The sequence below is a fragment of the Balaenoptera acutorostrata genome, chromosome 1, assembly GCF_949987535.1.
Source record: "Balaenoptera acutorostrata chromosome 1, mBalAcu1.1, whole genome shotgun sequence".
Taxonomy (NCBI): Eukaryota; Metazoa; Chordata; class Mammalia; order Artiodactyla; family Balaenopteridae; genus Balaenoptera; species Balaenoptera acutorostrata.
In genome coordinates, this window is record NC_080064.1 from 197362767 (window position 1) to 197377870 (window position 15104).

At 60.7% G+C, this 15104-nt stretch overlaps 1 protein-coding gene across 8 annotated transcripts in view; it reads left to right on the plus strand.

Annotated features, from left to right (window-relative positions):
• Positions 1 to 15104, plus strand: part of NAV1 (neuron navigator 1) — a 210739-nt gene that overhangs the window by 59750 nt on the left and 135885 nt on the right. For all 8 annotated transcript variants that reach the window (XM_057548851.1, XM_057548882.1, XM_057548885.1 and 5 more), the window contains 2 exons: positions 830 to 1582; positions 6298 to 6401. In XM_057548851.1, coding sequence (XP_057404834.1) covers positions 861 to 1582; positions 6298 to 6401 — 826 coding nt within the window. In that variant the 5' untranslated portion in view covers positions 830 to 860. The remainder of the gene's footprint in view (positions 1 to 829; positions 1583 to 6297; positions 6402 to 15104) is intronic.

A 15104-nucleotide genomic window follows, 5' to 3' on the forward strand; every position in this document is an offset into this window, starting at 1 on the left:
AAATGAAAGCCATTAATAGATCAATTAATTCATTCATTAACATGGCAGGGAGGGGAAGCTGGTCAAGGATACGTGAGAAAGATGGGGTAATTCATAGATCGGGGTCCAGAAGAGAAGGATCAGGTGGCAGGGGGTGCCTGGAGGGATCTGCCTTTGTCTCGGGATGGGACACTCATCTCTGAGACCGGAGGAAGGGGCGGAGGTCAGTTTGGCCAGGTCAGGAGGTGGGTAGGGAAGGGTCTAGAAAGAAAGGCTGTGAGCTGGGTGCCCACATCTCCAGGGACAGAGTGGGTGGGTGGGGATGGTGGGGAGGGACCAGGACGGGTGTCGTCAGTGACAGAGGTGGTGTGAGCCAGGTGGCAGGGGCCTGGCCAGGGTGGGGGTACAAGTTTAGCATCTGTAACTGTGATGGGCTGCCCGCCTTCGGGCCCGGTGGGATCTGGGAGATTACACTCCGCTGGAGAGGTGTCCTGGGGGAGAGCCAGGTGTCAGGAAAAGGGGCAGGTGGCAGAAGCAGGCTGGGGGCACAGGGAGTCGGTTCACCATGGGCAGAACATTCTAGACTCAGGTACAATGAGAGATCCAAGAAGGAAGGGGCTGTGGGAGGGGAGTCTGGCCCCGATCGGTGGACAGGAACGGCGTCAAGGTCAGATTACCCCGTTTGTACAGGGCATTACGATCCCCGGGCACTTTCACGTGTGTGTTTGCAGGAGGTAGAGGGGTTCGCCTCGAGCTGGGCGGGTAGCCCAAGACGGAGTCAGGATATGACCTCGGGAGTCCAGTGCCCCTTCCCTAGGGCACGGCCTAACTGTCCCCATTCTCTCTGCAGCACAGTAGCCCTGCCGCCAGCCTCGCTGACCATGGACGGGACGGCCAGTGTGAACTCTTCCGGCCGCCCTCACTACGCCTCCTCCATCCCTGTGCCTCGAGCTGCTTCCCAGACCAGGATTCACACACCGGCCGCCTCTCCCCGGCTGCGGCCGCACCAGGCCGGCCTGGCCCTGAGCCCGCAGCGGGCGGCCTCCCCAAGGCTGGGCAAGGCGGGGGGCCCTTCCAGAGGCTCGTCTCCCAAGGCCTCCCGGGGGAGAGGCTCCCCCAAGCCTTCTGGGGCAGCGAGGGAGTCGGCTGAGGGGGCTGAAGGCCTCGCCTGCTCCCCCTGGAGCAGTCCCAGGGCGACCCCCAAAGCAGCCCTCTCCAGCCGGGCTGGGTCCAGAAGCGTTGGGGAGACGCAGGGCACCCAGGGAAAGAAGAGGGTGGCCCAGGAAGGGATTCTGACCCACCAGACCCGGGGCAGGAGCCCCTCCCGGACCAGTTCTCCTGGAGAAACTCAAGTACCAGGGGCTCCCGAAGGTCGAAAGCCATCTAACCACCCAGGAAAAGATCAAAGAGATGTACCCTACAAAAGTTCTGGGGGCCCCAGGTCTTCGGAGCCTGATGCCCGGGCAGCTTCGGGGTCGCGCTCCCCAGTCTGCAGCCCCGTGCGGAGCGCACGCCCGCCGCCCGCCCCGGGGGCCGTCAGCTTCTCCTCCGTCCATCAGCAGAGTCAGCCTGTCACAGCTACCGTGGCCCCCTTCCGCTACAGGTGAGCTGCGGAGCGGGCGGAGGCGGGGGGTCGGGGGTGGGGGTGGGGGTGGGGTGGAGAGGGACGGAGCCCGCGGAGGGGAGGGGGGCTGGTGGAGGGAATAGAAGGTGGGCGGGGACTAGAGAGCTGGGGCGGGGTTAGGACCTTAACAGGGGGACCCAGACCCGACTCTGGAGACGCCGCCACAAAGAGGCTCAGAAGGGGGGTGCCCCCAACGCGGCCGTGCGTCAGGGTGCCGTGGGTGCTGAAGAGCCAGTTACCTGGGTAGGCGGGTAGGCAGGTCGGTCTCACCCAACTCACCAGTGGGGCAGCTGCCACCACTGAGTTAGACTGAGAGCACGTGACGGGCTGTGCCTGCAGTCTGTGGTCACTGAAATCCCCGTGGCCCCCCCGCCCGCCCCCACTGATGCCCTGCATCTTCCTGTCTGCTGCCTCTCTCTCCCCACTTTCCACACTGCCTGTGCGTATCTGTCCCCAGGGCGCTCAGACGTGCGTCTGTCTGACGAGGTCACGTTGGGCCACGTCACCACCGTCGGCAGTGGCCAGGCCACCGTTCATGCCAGCATGGTTAACAAGCTAGCCTGTCCTGCTTTCTTCAGACACCACAAGTGGAGAGCACAGAAAAATGCTTCTGTCAACTGTGGTTCTTTAATAAAAATATAACTCTTTACTGAAATGGCCACCTTAAGTAAGCGACATTCTCATTCCCAAGTATGACACGGGTTAGGGATGTTCAAATGCAAAGGAAGTGCCTTCCTGACTAACCGAACGTCCTGGGTTTTCTCTCTGTGCTGATTCGAGGACAAGCTCTCCCACGGTTTGGGTGGAGACGCTCCCTGGACACTGGGTCTCCCAGGCTGGAGTGGCTGGGGTTGGTGAGGGGAGCTGCACCTTTCCCTCGAAGCCAAGGGTGTGACTTGATCCCTGAAAGGTCTTGGGCTCCCTTTCACCACGTAACAGACAGCTGGGCCCCAACACCTCGTCTGCATGTCCCACCTCCTCCAGAGCATGTCCCATCTCCTCCAGAGCACTGCATTCAGTTACGAACTCCACAGTTTAAAAGGACATTGGTGCACGAAAATACATGGAGAGGAAGACGGACGGGTCGGTGAGGGATCCGAAAAGGTGTTACAGGAATGATTAAAGGAGCCGAAGCAGCTTGCTTTGGAAGAAGAAGGCTGAGAGAGGGTCTGAGAGCTGTTTTGAAAGACGTGAAGGGTTGTCGTGTTGTAAGCTGACTTAGATTCACTTGGTGCGGCTTCAACGCCCTGAATCATGGTGCTTAGAAGGTAGAGAGACTCTTGACGCTCAGGAGGAAGAACTTTCCAGCAACTAGAGAGGCTCACAAATTACCCACTGGCAGTGAGCTTCCTGGCACTGCAGGAATCCCAGCTACCCCACGACCGGAGCAGGCCTCCCCCGGGGACCCCTGCCTCTCGGAGCACCCCTTCTGCTCGGCACACCTGATGCTTCTTCCCCGTGACCTCCTGGACTTCCATTCTTAACCTGATCAGACACCTTCCTGGGACTGGTCCTTTCCCAGCCCTGACCTGCTTCCCTGCGGACTCTGGGACTTGCTTCTCCCTGAGTTCCTTCCTGTTGAATCCATCTTTGGGGGGAAGATGTCTAGGCATTCAACTGTTCAAGATTTTACATTATCTACCCTACGAGCCCCCTGGCAGATGTAGAATCTGACATCCTCCAAAAAGTTCAGGACTTTTTCCTCTGAATGTCTCAATGTGACCTGAACGGACGGGTTTCCTCCGCTCAGCAAACATCTGTTGCCTCCTCGTGTTTTAAACAGAAAAGCGTTGCACCACCTCAGCAGGGGTCTTCACCGCCCCGCCTCCTAGACCTGCCCCTTTTAGGCCCCGGGTTAGGGTTGCAGGAGGGTTGTGGTTTGGGCAGGGGAAGACTGGGACCAAGGACACCCCAGAGGCAATAGGTGAGAGCCGTGGGCACCTCTGCTGAGTGCCGGGCTGGGCCACCCCGGCAAGGACGTACCATAGGCCCCCTAGGGTCACAGACACCCTCTCTTCATGGAAACTTACCCCTGCGCCCTGCACCTTGGCCTCTGCAAAGCTCCAGCCCGTTGCAGAAGCCGGGGTTGTCGGGCTCCACTCCCCGTCCCCAGGCCGCTCCTGCCTGACCTGCTTCTCCGGGGAACGAATCCAGCAGGTGTCCTCCCTGTCTCCTCAGCCAGCGCCTCTGGGTGCGGCCCTTCCCCACGACAAGGTACAGCCTCCCTTGGGGCACCCCTGCTCCCGGGACAGAGAAGGCGCAAAACGCCCTTCGGTCCGCTCGGGGCCGTCTGCTTCCCTCAGATCTCCGCCCTCACTGCCCTCTGCCCTCTGGGAGAAGAGCCCCAGCAGGGGTTCCTTTCCCCAAGGGTTTTCCCCTTCCGTCGCGGGTGGCCTTCACTCAGACCCCAGTTAGGAGGGTGCCGTTAACGCTGTCAGGAGTGTCGGCTCGTTGGTTTTCTTCTCTCTGGTTCAACCTCCAAACAACGTCCGGCATAGATGGTGCTGTCCATTCCGGCTGGGAAGGGAGGGGACACGGGGGCCTGGCCCTGCAGGGGAGATACAGGAAGAGGAGGTAGAAGTGTGCAGCTCCTGAGGTCGGAGCAGCTGAGGCTGCTTCCTCACTGACCCGGGATGGGGGCTGCGGCCCGTGTGCCCCTCACTCGCCCTTGCTCACAATTACGGCAGTAGTCAGCACTACAGCAAGGTCTTCCTGTTTGTAGCCGTGGTTCCTGCCTGCCCACTCAGGGTCAGACGGTGCTTATAGCTCTTTATGTGTGTGACGTTATTCAGTGAAATGTTTCTGCATGGCCTAGAATCCCCTTTCTCCCCCCATACACTGCATTATTTATTTATTTATTTATTTATTTATTTAATTTTTGGCTGCGTTAGGTCTTCGTTGCTGCATGCGGGCTACTCTTCTTTGCTGTGCACGGGCTTCTCATTGCAGTGGCTTCTCTTTGTTGCGGAGCACAGGCTCTAGGTGCACAGGCTTCTGTAGTTGTGGCACGTGGGCTCAGTAGTTGTGGCTCACGGGCTCTAGAGCGCAGGCTCAGTAGTTGTGGCGCACGGGCTTAGTTGCTCCGAGGCGTGTGGGATCTTAGTTCCCCGACCAGGGCTCGAACCTGTGTCCCCTGCATTGGCAGGCGGATTCTTAACCACTACGCCACCAGGGAAGTCCCAGCATCCCTTATTTTAAAAACCCAGGTTTATGCTCATTTCTTTGAAGAAACCTAGCAATTCCAGTTTTTCTTTGGCCCCTCGACATTTAACTGACAGTAGCCCATGGTGAGTGACCCCATCCTTTTCAGGGCAATGGGGTCTCCTGCTTCCTCTGAGTTCCCCCACCCTGCTCGTCCCCATCCCCGGCGCAGGGGCCTGCAGACCATCGAGGGCTCCCAGCTGCCTGCGTGGAGCCGGCAAACACCTCCCACAGCCCTGAACTGACATCCGGGCCTCGAGGGCATCTCTTCCGCCCCGTGACCCAGTGAGGCCCAGAGGGGAGAGGCCTGCTCTGCATTACACAGCCAGAGTCCCGGCCGTCTCGGTGCTGGAAACGGTCAAGACTAGAGAGAGGGGCTTCCCTGGTGGCGCAGTGGTTGAGAATCTGCCTGCCAATGCAGGGGACACGGGTTCGAGCCCTGGTCTGGGAAGATCCCACATGCCGCGGAGCAACTAGGCCCGTGAGCCACAACTACTGAGCCTGCGCGTCTGGAGCCTGTGCTCCGCAATAAGAGAGGCCGTGATAGTGAGAGGCCCGCGCACCGCGATGAAGAGTGGCCCCCGCTTGCCACAACTTGAGAAACCCTCGCACAGAAATGAAGACCCAACACAGCCAAAAATAAATAAATAAAAAAAAAAAAAAAAAAAAAAGACTAGAGAGAGAGGGAGGCAGGTTCACCCCCACCGCCAACCCCCCCCCCGCCCCCCACCGCCTGGCCCAGGCCAGGCATCGATTCCTCCTCCTGCCACACAGCGTCCCCCCCGCACCAAGCTGCCAAAGGGTCCATTTAGCTGCAGACGCGGGCGGGGCAGGCGGCCGGCTTGGAGAGCCTGGGTAATTGCCTATAATAAAAGCTCCTAGAGCCTTTGTTCCTGGGAGCGATTGCACAGTTGGGCTTGTGCTCGGAGGCCTGTGTGCACTTGGGAGATGGGGCCCGGAGACCTCGCCCTTCCTTCCTGCTGCCACAGCAGGCCCAGCGAGGACTCGGCCCCCCGGGAGTCGAGGTGACCCCGGCCTAGCCTGCCCCTCCTCCTCCTCCGACCTCCTCGCTGCCTGGACGCTGGGGGCCGGGCCTCCTGGGCTCTCTCGAGGGGCCAGTGACCTCAGCTGCAGACGGAGCCCCTCGCGTGGGTGCACAGGGCAGCCTGTGGGCAGGACACAGGCCGCGAGCCCGAGTTACCTGGGGTCCCTCCGCCCTGCGGGGGTGATTCACGTTCATGGGACTCGGGGACCCTGAAGGGTGACTGGCAGCAGGTGGCCCCCTGCCCTCGGGTGCCCCCATCCCTGCCCCTGGCCTAACTTTGCCTAGAAGGCCTGCTGCCTGCCAGGGGAAGGGGCACACATGTGCCCATTGGGGGGGCCGGCCCAGGGCAGGGGGCAGAGCACCACAGGGGAAGAACCGACCTCCAAGGGGAGAGGCTCGAGGCCAGGGCGGCCTCCGCTGTGAGTGACCACCGTTCTCTTTCCCGCAGGGCCCAGACCGACCCGGAGCCTGGCCCCCTCCGCCAGGGCAGCTGGGCTGCTGACGGCTACTCCGGCCCCCCCAGCAGGACTGAGGAGAGCCTCTCGTGCGTGGGTAAGTGCTCCGGGGACGAGCCCTCCTCCTGGTGGGGGGCGCCCTGGGCCAGAACTCTCCTCACTGCCCACAGGGGAGAAGTGGCCCCGCTTGACAGCCGGGCACCAGCATGTCAGTTGCGCTTTGCGCTCGTGCTGTGCCCGACTCAACGCAGGGTCGGTCCGCCAGACCCAGGAGCACTGCAAGGTCAGGGCAGCAACGGAGCCAGCGGGCACCCTGCTTATCCAACGCCCGGGGTGGGTGTCGCTGAGGCCGCGACGGAAAGTAACAAGCTGGGAGATTGACAACCGAGAGCCAGGTCCGAGCTCCGCCCAGGACAGAGGAGGTGCTGGGCACCTGGCAGGCAGTCCAGGGCCCCCTGCCCAACGGCCCGACATCCGCCCCTCCCCCAGGACCACTTTTAACCGCCACTCCCTTGCAGGTCACTTCCCTGTGGCCTCCTGTAGTCACACCTGCCCCCAATGCGTGTCATGCCGCTAACGCACCTTGGGAAGCAGAATGTGAGCCTTGCCAAGAGGACCCCCAGAACTCGACACGGTGGTCTCCCCCGAGGGCAGGGACACGGCCATTCCCAGGGCCCGTCCCTCCTCTGGCCTCGGCAGGTGCCCAGTGGGGGGTCTCTGGATGGAGGGACGGTGAGGGGTGAGTGAGTGCCTCATGGGCCGGGGGTTGGGTTCTAAAGGGGTCCAATTCTAAACTCTTAGCAGGGCTTGAGTGTGTGTGTTGATTTTCTTGCGACATTAAAAAAAATCCCCAGAGCATGGCTGTGGTCACCCCAGAGGTACGTGAGGCTCCGGGAACCAGCTCCATCCTTTCGTTCCCAGCAGGGGGGCTTGCCCCAAGACAGGAATGAACTTGCTTTTGGCAAAGCTGAGGTGGTCCACAGGATTTGTCTTAGAGCTTCATCTCAGGGCCCTGCTAACAGTGGGCAAAGCTGGGGCTTAGAGCACAGCCTGACCCTGAAGTCACCAGACACCGGTGGTGGCCACTCCTGCCTTCCCTGCAGGGCAGGTGGCCGGGGTCCCTGTTGAGCCCTCTGCCGGCCTGGTCCCCAGCAGTGGTGGGAGCAGCAGCAGGCCCCCTTCCATGGCAAGCCCTGCGGAGGGTGGTCGTGGGGCAGAGACGGGCGTCTAGAAAGCAAGCCGCGCGCTTCCACAGCGGTGCAGGCACAGGGGAAGCAGGGCACTGCAGGGACAGAAGGAGACCTCAGTTCGCTGGCACCAAAAGCCCATGAGTGTTAGGATGCGGTAACCAGGAAACTATGCAAGCTCTATTTTTGCATCTGCAGTGTTGCGAGTGTAACGGCTTCCTTATGTGTGTGCCACGTCATTAGGGCCTGATGGCCTCCGGCTACCCAGGCGCCCGCTCACCGTCGCCATGCCATGAGCGCGGAGAGGAATTTCACACTAGCATCCGCGCACGCTGGCCCCGGGAGCCCCGGGCTGGTCGGCTGGCAGGACCCCCCTCACCAGCTAGATGGGAAGTGTCTGGTGGATGGCAGGGGAGGGGTTCTCTGTTGTGGGGGTGCAGGGTAGCCTTGGGAGGTGGGCTTCACGGCGAGAAGAGAGCCCCCTGCCTCCCCCAGGTCTCCCGGGATGAGGGCAAGGCCCCCACGCCACTTGTGCTCCGGCTGTAGCTGTGGTCACGGTGTCCGTCTTGGCCAAGGATACCCCGAGCTCTTTGACAGGTGGAATGGGGAGAGATTTGGGGTCTGCCTGTGCTTTGTGGGGGAGGGGGGGCCTGTTCTCTGAGCCCGAGGAGACGGAGGAGACGAGAGGAAGGGGTGGGGGGAAGGAGGGCCTCACTCACTTGTTACTTCTCTCATTCAATCAAGAAACCACCAGGGAGCCGGCTTTGTGTAGCCGGAAGAGAATTTCCCATGATGACTTGCCACCAAGCAGGGTGCTGGGCGTGGCCTTCGTTTGTCCCAGTGTCCGTCCACCGTCCGCCGGCAGCTGCCCTGTCCTCCTCTGCCCCGGGCAGTGTAGGGGCAACTGTGCTGGTGCCCTGACCCTCCCCGTGCCCACCCAGCTGTGCCAGGGAGAGCCTGGCACTGGTCCCCTGCTGACACGCCCCTTGGTGGCCGTCAGCACAAACAGTGCCTGGGCCGCCGTTGGATCTTAATTTGGAGAGTCAGGGGAAGCCAGGGCCGACGTCCCCGGCGCCCACGTGTGAGGCCGTGTGCGAGGGACCGGAAGGGTCGCCCCGAGGTCGACACCGTCGTCTTAATCACTTCCACTTCGTGGCGTGTGTGAGCGCTGAGTGGGCAGGGAATGAAGGGACCTTTTCTCATCCTCACACCACGTGTCACCGGGGAACGAGCCCCCCTCACCCGGCCCCCGCCAGGCTTCTCACACGAGGCTGAGGGGCCCGGGAGCTGGCCTCGCGCTGGGCTTGTTTGCATTTCTCCTTATCCCTCTCTGTTATTGAGTCGACTCCATCTTTAAGCCACAATCAAGTTTTCCACGCCGTGTGGGTTTGGGAGAGAAAACTCCAGATCTGGTGTGTCTTCCCAGGGCAGGAGCGAGGCTGGAACCCCCCTTGGGGAGGGTTTGCTCTGGGCCCCCAGGTGGCCGCATGCCCACCAGCCTCTCCCGGGACTGCAGAGGACTTGGGCTCAAAGGCCCTGGGGGTCAAAGCTGTAACGGACTGTAGCTTCACCCAAACCCGGCCTCATTTTCGCTGGGGAGAGAGAGGCCCGGGGAGGGAGGATGGCCTGCTCAGGACAGCGTGCGGGGTTCGTGAGCAGCTGAGCTGAAATTGGGGCCACTGCCTCTGACTCCCCAGATGCAGGGAGGCCCAAATGCTGATGCCAAGTCTATTTATTGAGCACTTACTGTGTGCAAGGCACAGCACCAGGCTCAAAGTCCTTCGTAAGCACGTTACACACGCTCTGAGGTGGAACCATTGCTCTGCTGTAGATGAGTGAGCTTGGCTCAGAGAGGTTATCCAAACAACTTGTCTGAGGATGCACAGCACTAGGATTGGAGTCCAGGTCACCCTCTTCCGGGGTCACCCCTGCCTTCCCGTCTGCTGCCCGTTGCATCATTCAAGCTCAGCTGGGTCTCCCTCACTTCTGCCAGGTGGCGGGAAGGGGACGGGCCGGTCCCCGCCACCACCTCCCCCGACCTGAGCCAAGCCCAGGATGCCACTGTCTCTGCCTCCCAAGCCTGTGTCCTTCATGCTGCGTTCACACCGCCCCCCCCCCCCACCCCCCGGACCCCGCTTCACGTTTCCACCCTCTGGGGAGTTTCGGGCTGAGCCGGGCCTGTGTCCCAGCCATCCGTGGGGAGAGGACGCACAGACAATTGACTAGAAAACACAGCCCAAGCTCTGGGCAGGCGGTATGAGCTGTGTTCTCAGGGCTCAAGCGGGTCAGGGCCACTCTAGGGCCGGAGGGGCGTAGAGCTCGGGGATAAACAGAGCAGGCGTCTGGGATGGAGCAGGCTTCCAGGACCTGGGACAGGAGGTAATAATAACACTGAATGGCAGTGCCGACTCTACTGGGCTTCCTCTGAACCAGGCGCTGCCCTACGCGCCTCTAGTCCTTCCAGCAACTGGGCGAGGTGGGGACCCACACCTTTGCTTGGCATCGCGGCCTTGCTGCTTGCTGGCTGTGCAGGCTTGGGCTGGTTCCTAGTCTCTCTGTGCCTGTGTCACGACACCCACACCTTCTTCTGAGGGTTTTGTGGGGATAACATACACCCGTACAAGCAAAGTGCTGAGAAGCTTTGCCCGGCACACGGGAGCCGCTCAGCGCATGCTGGGCATGACCTGCTGCTGCCCTGGGGTGGGGAGAGGGCCGTTCCTAATGTGCCCACCTTACAGGTGACGGGAGGGTAGGTGACATCCCAAGGTGGTCCAGCCAGGATTGGAGCCCAACCTTCAGAGGTCACGCTCTGGGCCATCCCTGCCGTGACCTCCCTGGGGGCAGGGGACACGTCCCAGCTCCTGGGCACAGAGGGAGGCCGGAGAGGCTGTGAGATGACCAGTGAGGCGGGCCTGGCTCGGGGATGGCCGCAGAGGGAGAGAGGCCAGGCAGTGAGGTCATCCAGGGTAGCCTGCTGAGCGGGGTGTGGTACCTAAAAACTGGAGGCATCTGGATTCTGTTTCTTTGGAGGAGGGGAGGGGGAGGGGGGAGCCTGGGGGACTTCTCACGTCAGCATTTGGCTGGGAATGGGGCTCACCTCCAGGCAGTGGATTCGGCCCATTTTAGTGGAGGGTCAAAAATAGCAGAGGCTGGGCAGCCCAGGTCCCCCGGGACTACCACCCACGAGTGCTCAAAAAGCAATACACAGGGTTGGCAGGGCCTAGCTTCCCTGCTTCCTGTTCCGCCCAAGAACACAGGGCCCCTGTGTTGCCCAACTCCAGAGAATTATACCCATTCACCAAATTTTTATCCAGCACCGAGTACATGCCAGGCACTCCTCTAGACACTTGGGTACATCCAGGGACAAAGCAGGCACAGACTTTGCCCAGTGGAGCGTCTGTGGCTGTCGAGCTGTGCAGTGTTCAGCCTGTGCAACTGTACATGAGCTGCACAGAGGCCCCGTGGTGGAGAAGCCCCAGCTCTGGAGTGTGCGTGCATCCCAGTGAGACTCCCCCTGAGAATGTGAGCAGCGGCCACCTTCAGTGCTGGGAAAGCCCGGATCTTTGATGCTGGGAAGGATGGTGGGAGGGAAGGTGATAAACATCCCCTGTGGTTTTCCTGGAGCTTCACCCCTGTGATCCATGCCTGTCTGTCCTGGACTCAGCTCCTCCCTGCAGGGCTTTGAGATTCAACTCTCCGGTCTCAGAGGAACTGCTTCCATTCTTCCTAGGAGATCCTACCCCGTTCATTCCTCTGTGCGCCTGTGGGCCGTGGGCGGGTCCCGAGGATAAGGATACTTACTGGAAGGAGGTGGGCCTGGTCACCGGGAATCTCTGCAGATCAGACCACCCCATACAACTTCGGGGCAGTTATGCAGGGAGCCGGGGTCGCGGGGCAGCTAGAAATCTCAGCCATGGGAGGAGCTGAGACTTCTAGACTCCCACCACTGTCCCTCTGTGACCGGTGGAGAGGCCTCACCTCCAGGGCTGCCCTTAAAGACTCGGCTTCACAAGGCTTTGCCCCCTCCCCCCGGGCAAAGGGGGCCCCTCCTTTCCTGACTTCTGGGGAGGCCCAGGCAGGTGGAGAGCACCCTCCAAGCCAGTGACGTGCAAGGCTTCAGTCCCGCCCTGGGCACCACTGAATGGGCAGAAATGGGCGCAGAGCATCCCTGCCCACAGCTCCCCCACCCCTGTGATGAGAGGATTAGGGTCCCCGCTGGGAGACCCCCACCCCCACAAGCAGATGCCCAGCAGCCCGCCCAGAAGGAGCTCTGGGAGACGCAGTGGAGAGTGAGGGGACACGGACACAGTGACCAGGAGGATTAAGAGCTGAGAATCACCCCTGGTCATGATATTCATCCACATGAGTCCTTTAAGAGGCAGCCCGAATCAAAACCCTGCCTTCCTGTGTATGTCTCCTGGGTTATGGGGTCGGGAGCTTCAGAGGGAGCTGAAGATAGTTAAAGGGTCCGGGCAGAGGGAGGGTGGGAGGGCGTGGGGTCGCCCAAGCCCTGGGGGTGGGGAGGGCAGAGAAGCACCTAGCTGTGCCTTCTCTCAAAGGGCGGGAGGGAAGCCAGCAGGTTCTGGGGGGAGAATGGCTGAGGTCAGAGAGGGAAGGGACTCCAGCAGGAGGGAGGCTCAGGCCCAGGGGCAGTGGAGCCCGGCAGCCCAGGTTCGCAGTCCCGGGCAGGAGCTGGACCCCGTGAGCTGCTGCATCCTTTCCGCCCGGGAGGCTGGGCCTCGGCAGAGCTTGCGGGCGTGTGCAGTGGGGAGCAGAGGCCGGAAGCGTCTGGGGATGAGGTCAGGCTATAGGGAGGAGGAGTCCTCGGCCCCACACCAGTGGATATCCTGGGCATCTGCCGGGCAGTTTGTAAGTGCCAAGTGGTCACCAGTGAATAGTCCGTTAACGTTCATTGAGACAGGAGCCATGGCGTCCTTCTGTTACGTTTAATGCCTTGTTTAAAAACCTGACAAAACCCTAATAAAGCACAGAGGTACCATCTGAGCAGCCACCGGATGGGAGTGTGTCTGCAGGCAGGGGGAGGCCGGGTTCGTTAACTCAGCCGCCCAGCGCTCCGCGGCCCAGCTGGGCAGAGGCTTCTCCTTCCTCTAGGAGCTGTCCTTAGTTTTTCGGCATCAAGGACCTCTTTCAGAAGCTGGTGGACACTCAATCCGCCTCCCAGACAAGTGGACGTATTCACGACGCAAAGCTTGCATGTGGTGTTTGGTTTTCTGGGCCTTCTGTATCTGCTCTGTGAACCCAGACTAAGAAATTCTGCTCTGCAGCAGTGATGTCATCACGGGGCTGGCCAGACAACCTGGGTTTGGGCCTTGTGTTTTGCCTCATCTGGCTTTTGGGTTTCTTGGCCCACAGCAAGGTAATAGGATTGATTACAAACGGACCAGTTCTGCCCGAAAGCAGAAAACTGAGTAAGATTGTCTTTGAGGTTCCTCTGACCTTAGAACAGCCAATCCTGCACGGACGGGTCAGAGTGGACTGTAGGTTCGCCTGCATCAGAGGACACATACCCATACAGGCAGTTCACGGGTCTCCATCCCACATGACACAGGGCACAGCCAGCACACGCTGCCCTCCCGCTGCCCTGGCTAGGGTTCCTGCCCGCCCCCCACACCCCCACCTCTCAGGCCTGCGGTTGCCATGACAACCGATGGCTGATCCTGGTCTCAGGATGGTGTATCTGGGCCTTGCAGAGCTCCTCTGAGGCCCAGTATGCAATGGACGGCCCAGCAGGTGTGTGGGGACGGTTGCCATGGCAACATACAAGCCAAGCCCGTGTGGGAAACATCCAGACTTCTTACCCTGGTCTGTGTATTAGCCGTGAGCAGGAGGTCTGACTTTGCATGAGTCCAGTTTCAGACCGAGTCCTCTGGGTCAGGTGCTTCCTCCTGCCTCCCTCTGCTGGAAGCCCACCTCCACCCCGACCTGACTTCTTCCTGACCAGCCGAAGTGTGGAGAATGTGGGCATTCTCTTAAGGCCACATAGCGAGTCCTGAAGGGAACCCGAGACCCCCAAGGCTCGGGAATAAGGAAGTCCCCAAGGGGTCCTGGATGTGTTAGGGCTGCCAGGTCCCCTGCCAGTGACAAGGATCTCAGGACAGAGGTCCCGAGGCTGAGCCGTGAAGGGCCCATGGTGCTGCGGACAAGCAGCTGGGTCCATAGGAGGAATCCTCCACCCCGTCCCCCACCGCCACGATTCTGCGGGCCAGTCCGAGTGTGACCGCAGTCCTGGACCCAGGCAGACCCCAGGTGCGGTGGGCATCCGGGCTCCAGGAGGCTCCTGGCTGGACAGGTGGTCCTTCCCAATCCCCACCCCGCCTCCAGGACCCAGGCCTCCTTTTTGGGATCACGTGCAATTATTCAGCAAGTCCCGAGAAACAGCAGGAACTTGTGGGAAGATGTGAGAGACCCGCAGATCTGTGTTCAAATCCTGATCCCACCGGCAGCCTGCTGGGTGACCTTGGGCAAGCATACTTCTCTGTAAAATGAAGATAATGATAGTCCCCGCGTCGGAGGGTTTGACGAAACAGTGCGAGTGACAGGTCTAAGAGGGTCCCTGGGAATAGCAGGTGCTTCGTGGTGGGAAAGACCCCCTGCCCCGCGGCGCCACAAGCATCAGTGAGCCCTTCTTAGCGGCTGCATGCAGGGAGACGTCGTAGTCAGCCCAGCTGCTTTAACAGAAGGACCGTAGACCGGGCGGCTTAAACAACAGAAATGTATTCCTCACGGTTCTGGAGGCTGAGAGGTCCAAGGTCAAGGTGCCAGCCATTTCAGTTCCTGGTGAGAGCTCTCTTCTTGTCTTGTAGACAGCCGTCTTCTCGCTGTGTCCTCACCTGGCTCAGAGGAAGCAAGCGCCCTGGTGCCTCTTCTTACAAGGGCACTAATCCCATTGCCAGTTCTCTGCCCTTGTGACCTAATTACCTCCCAAATGCCCTATCTCCAAATACCACCACACTGGGGATTAGAGTTTCAGTTTATGAATTCGGGGGGGATACCAACATGCAGTCTATAACGGGGGGCTTACAATTTAGCTAGAGGGGAGGATCTCTCCCTGGGATACAACTGGGCAGAATTTGACTACGTGGCACCCTGACTATAACCGGTAGAGAGGAAAGTTCAAGATCAGCGTGGGATGTAGTCAGAGAAGGCGGCCCCAAGGCTGGGCCTTGAAGGGTGAAGTGGACTTGAACTCATGTAAGAGAAGGCATCGGGGAGAAGGGCAGACACAGCCAAGGTGCAGGCGTGGGATTCGGCCTGGACCCGAGGGTGGGTAGGAGAGCATCGGAGAGCAAGGCTCCCGGGGGCGGGGGAGGGAGGCCGAGTGCCGTGTGTGTGTCAGCACTGGCCTCTGTGGCGGCTGACACCAGAGGGTGGGGGACAGTCCTTCCCTGGGAAACCACCCAGCTCACCTCCGCCCGCCATCACGGAGTTCTGGCTTGTAATGGAGAAGGGGGGCGTCAGCACTCAGGGGTCCTGGGCGGGGTGCTCAGAAGAGGAGCAGGAACCCAGTGCCTTGCTGTGCACGCCCGGGCGCCCCTGCCGAGGAACGGAGGTCCCGTGTTCTAGCCTGGGGGTCAGGATGCTTGGGGGGCGTC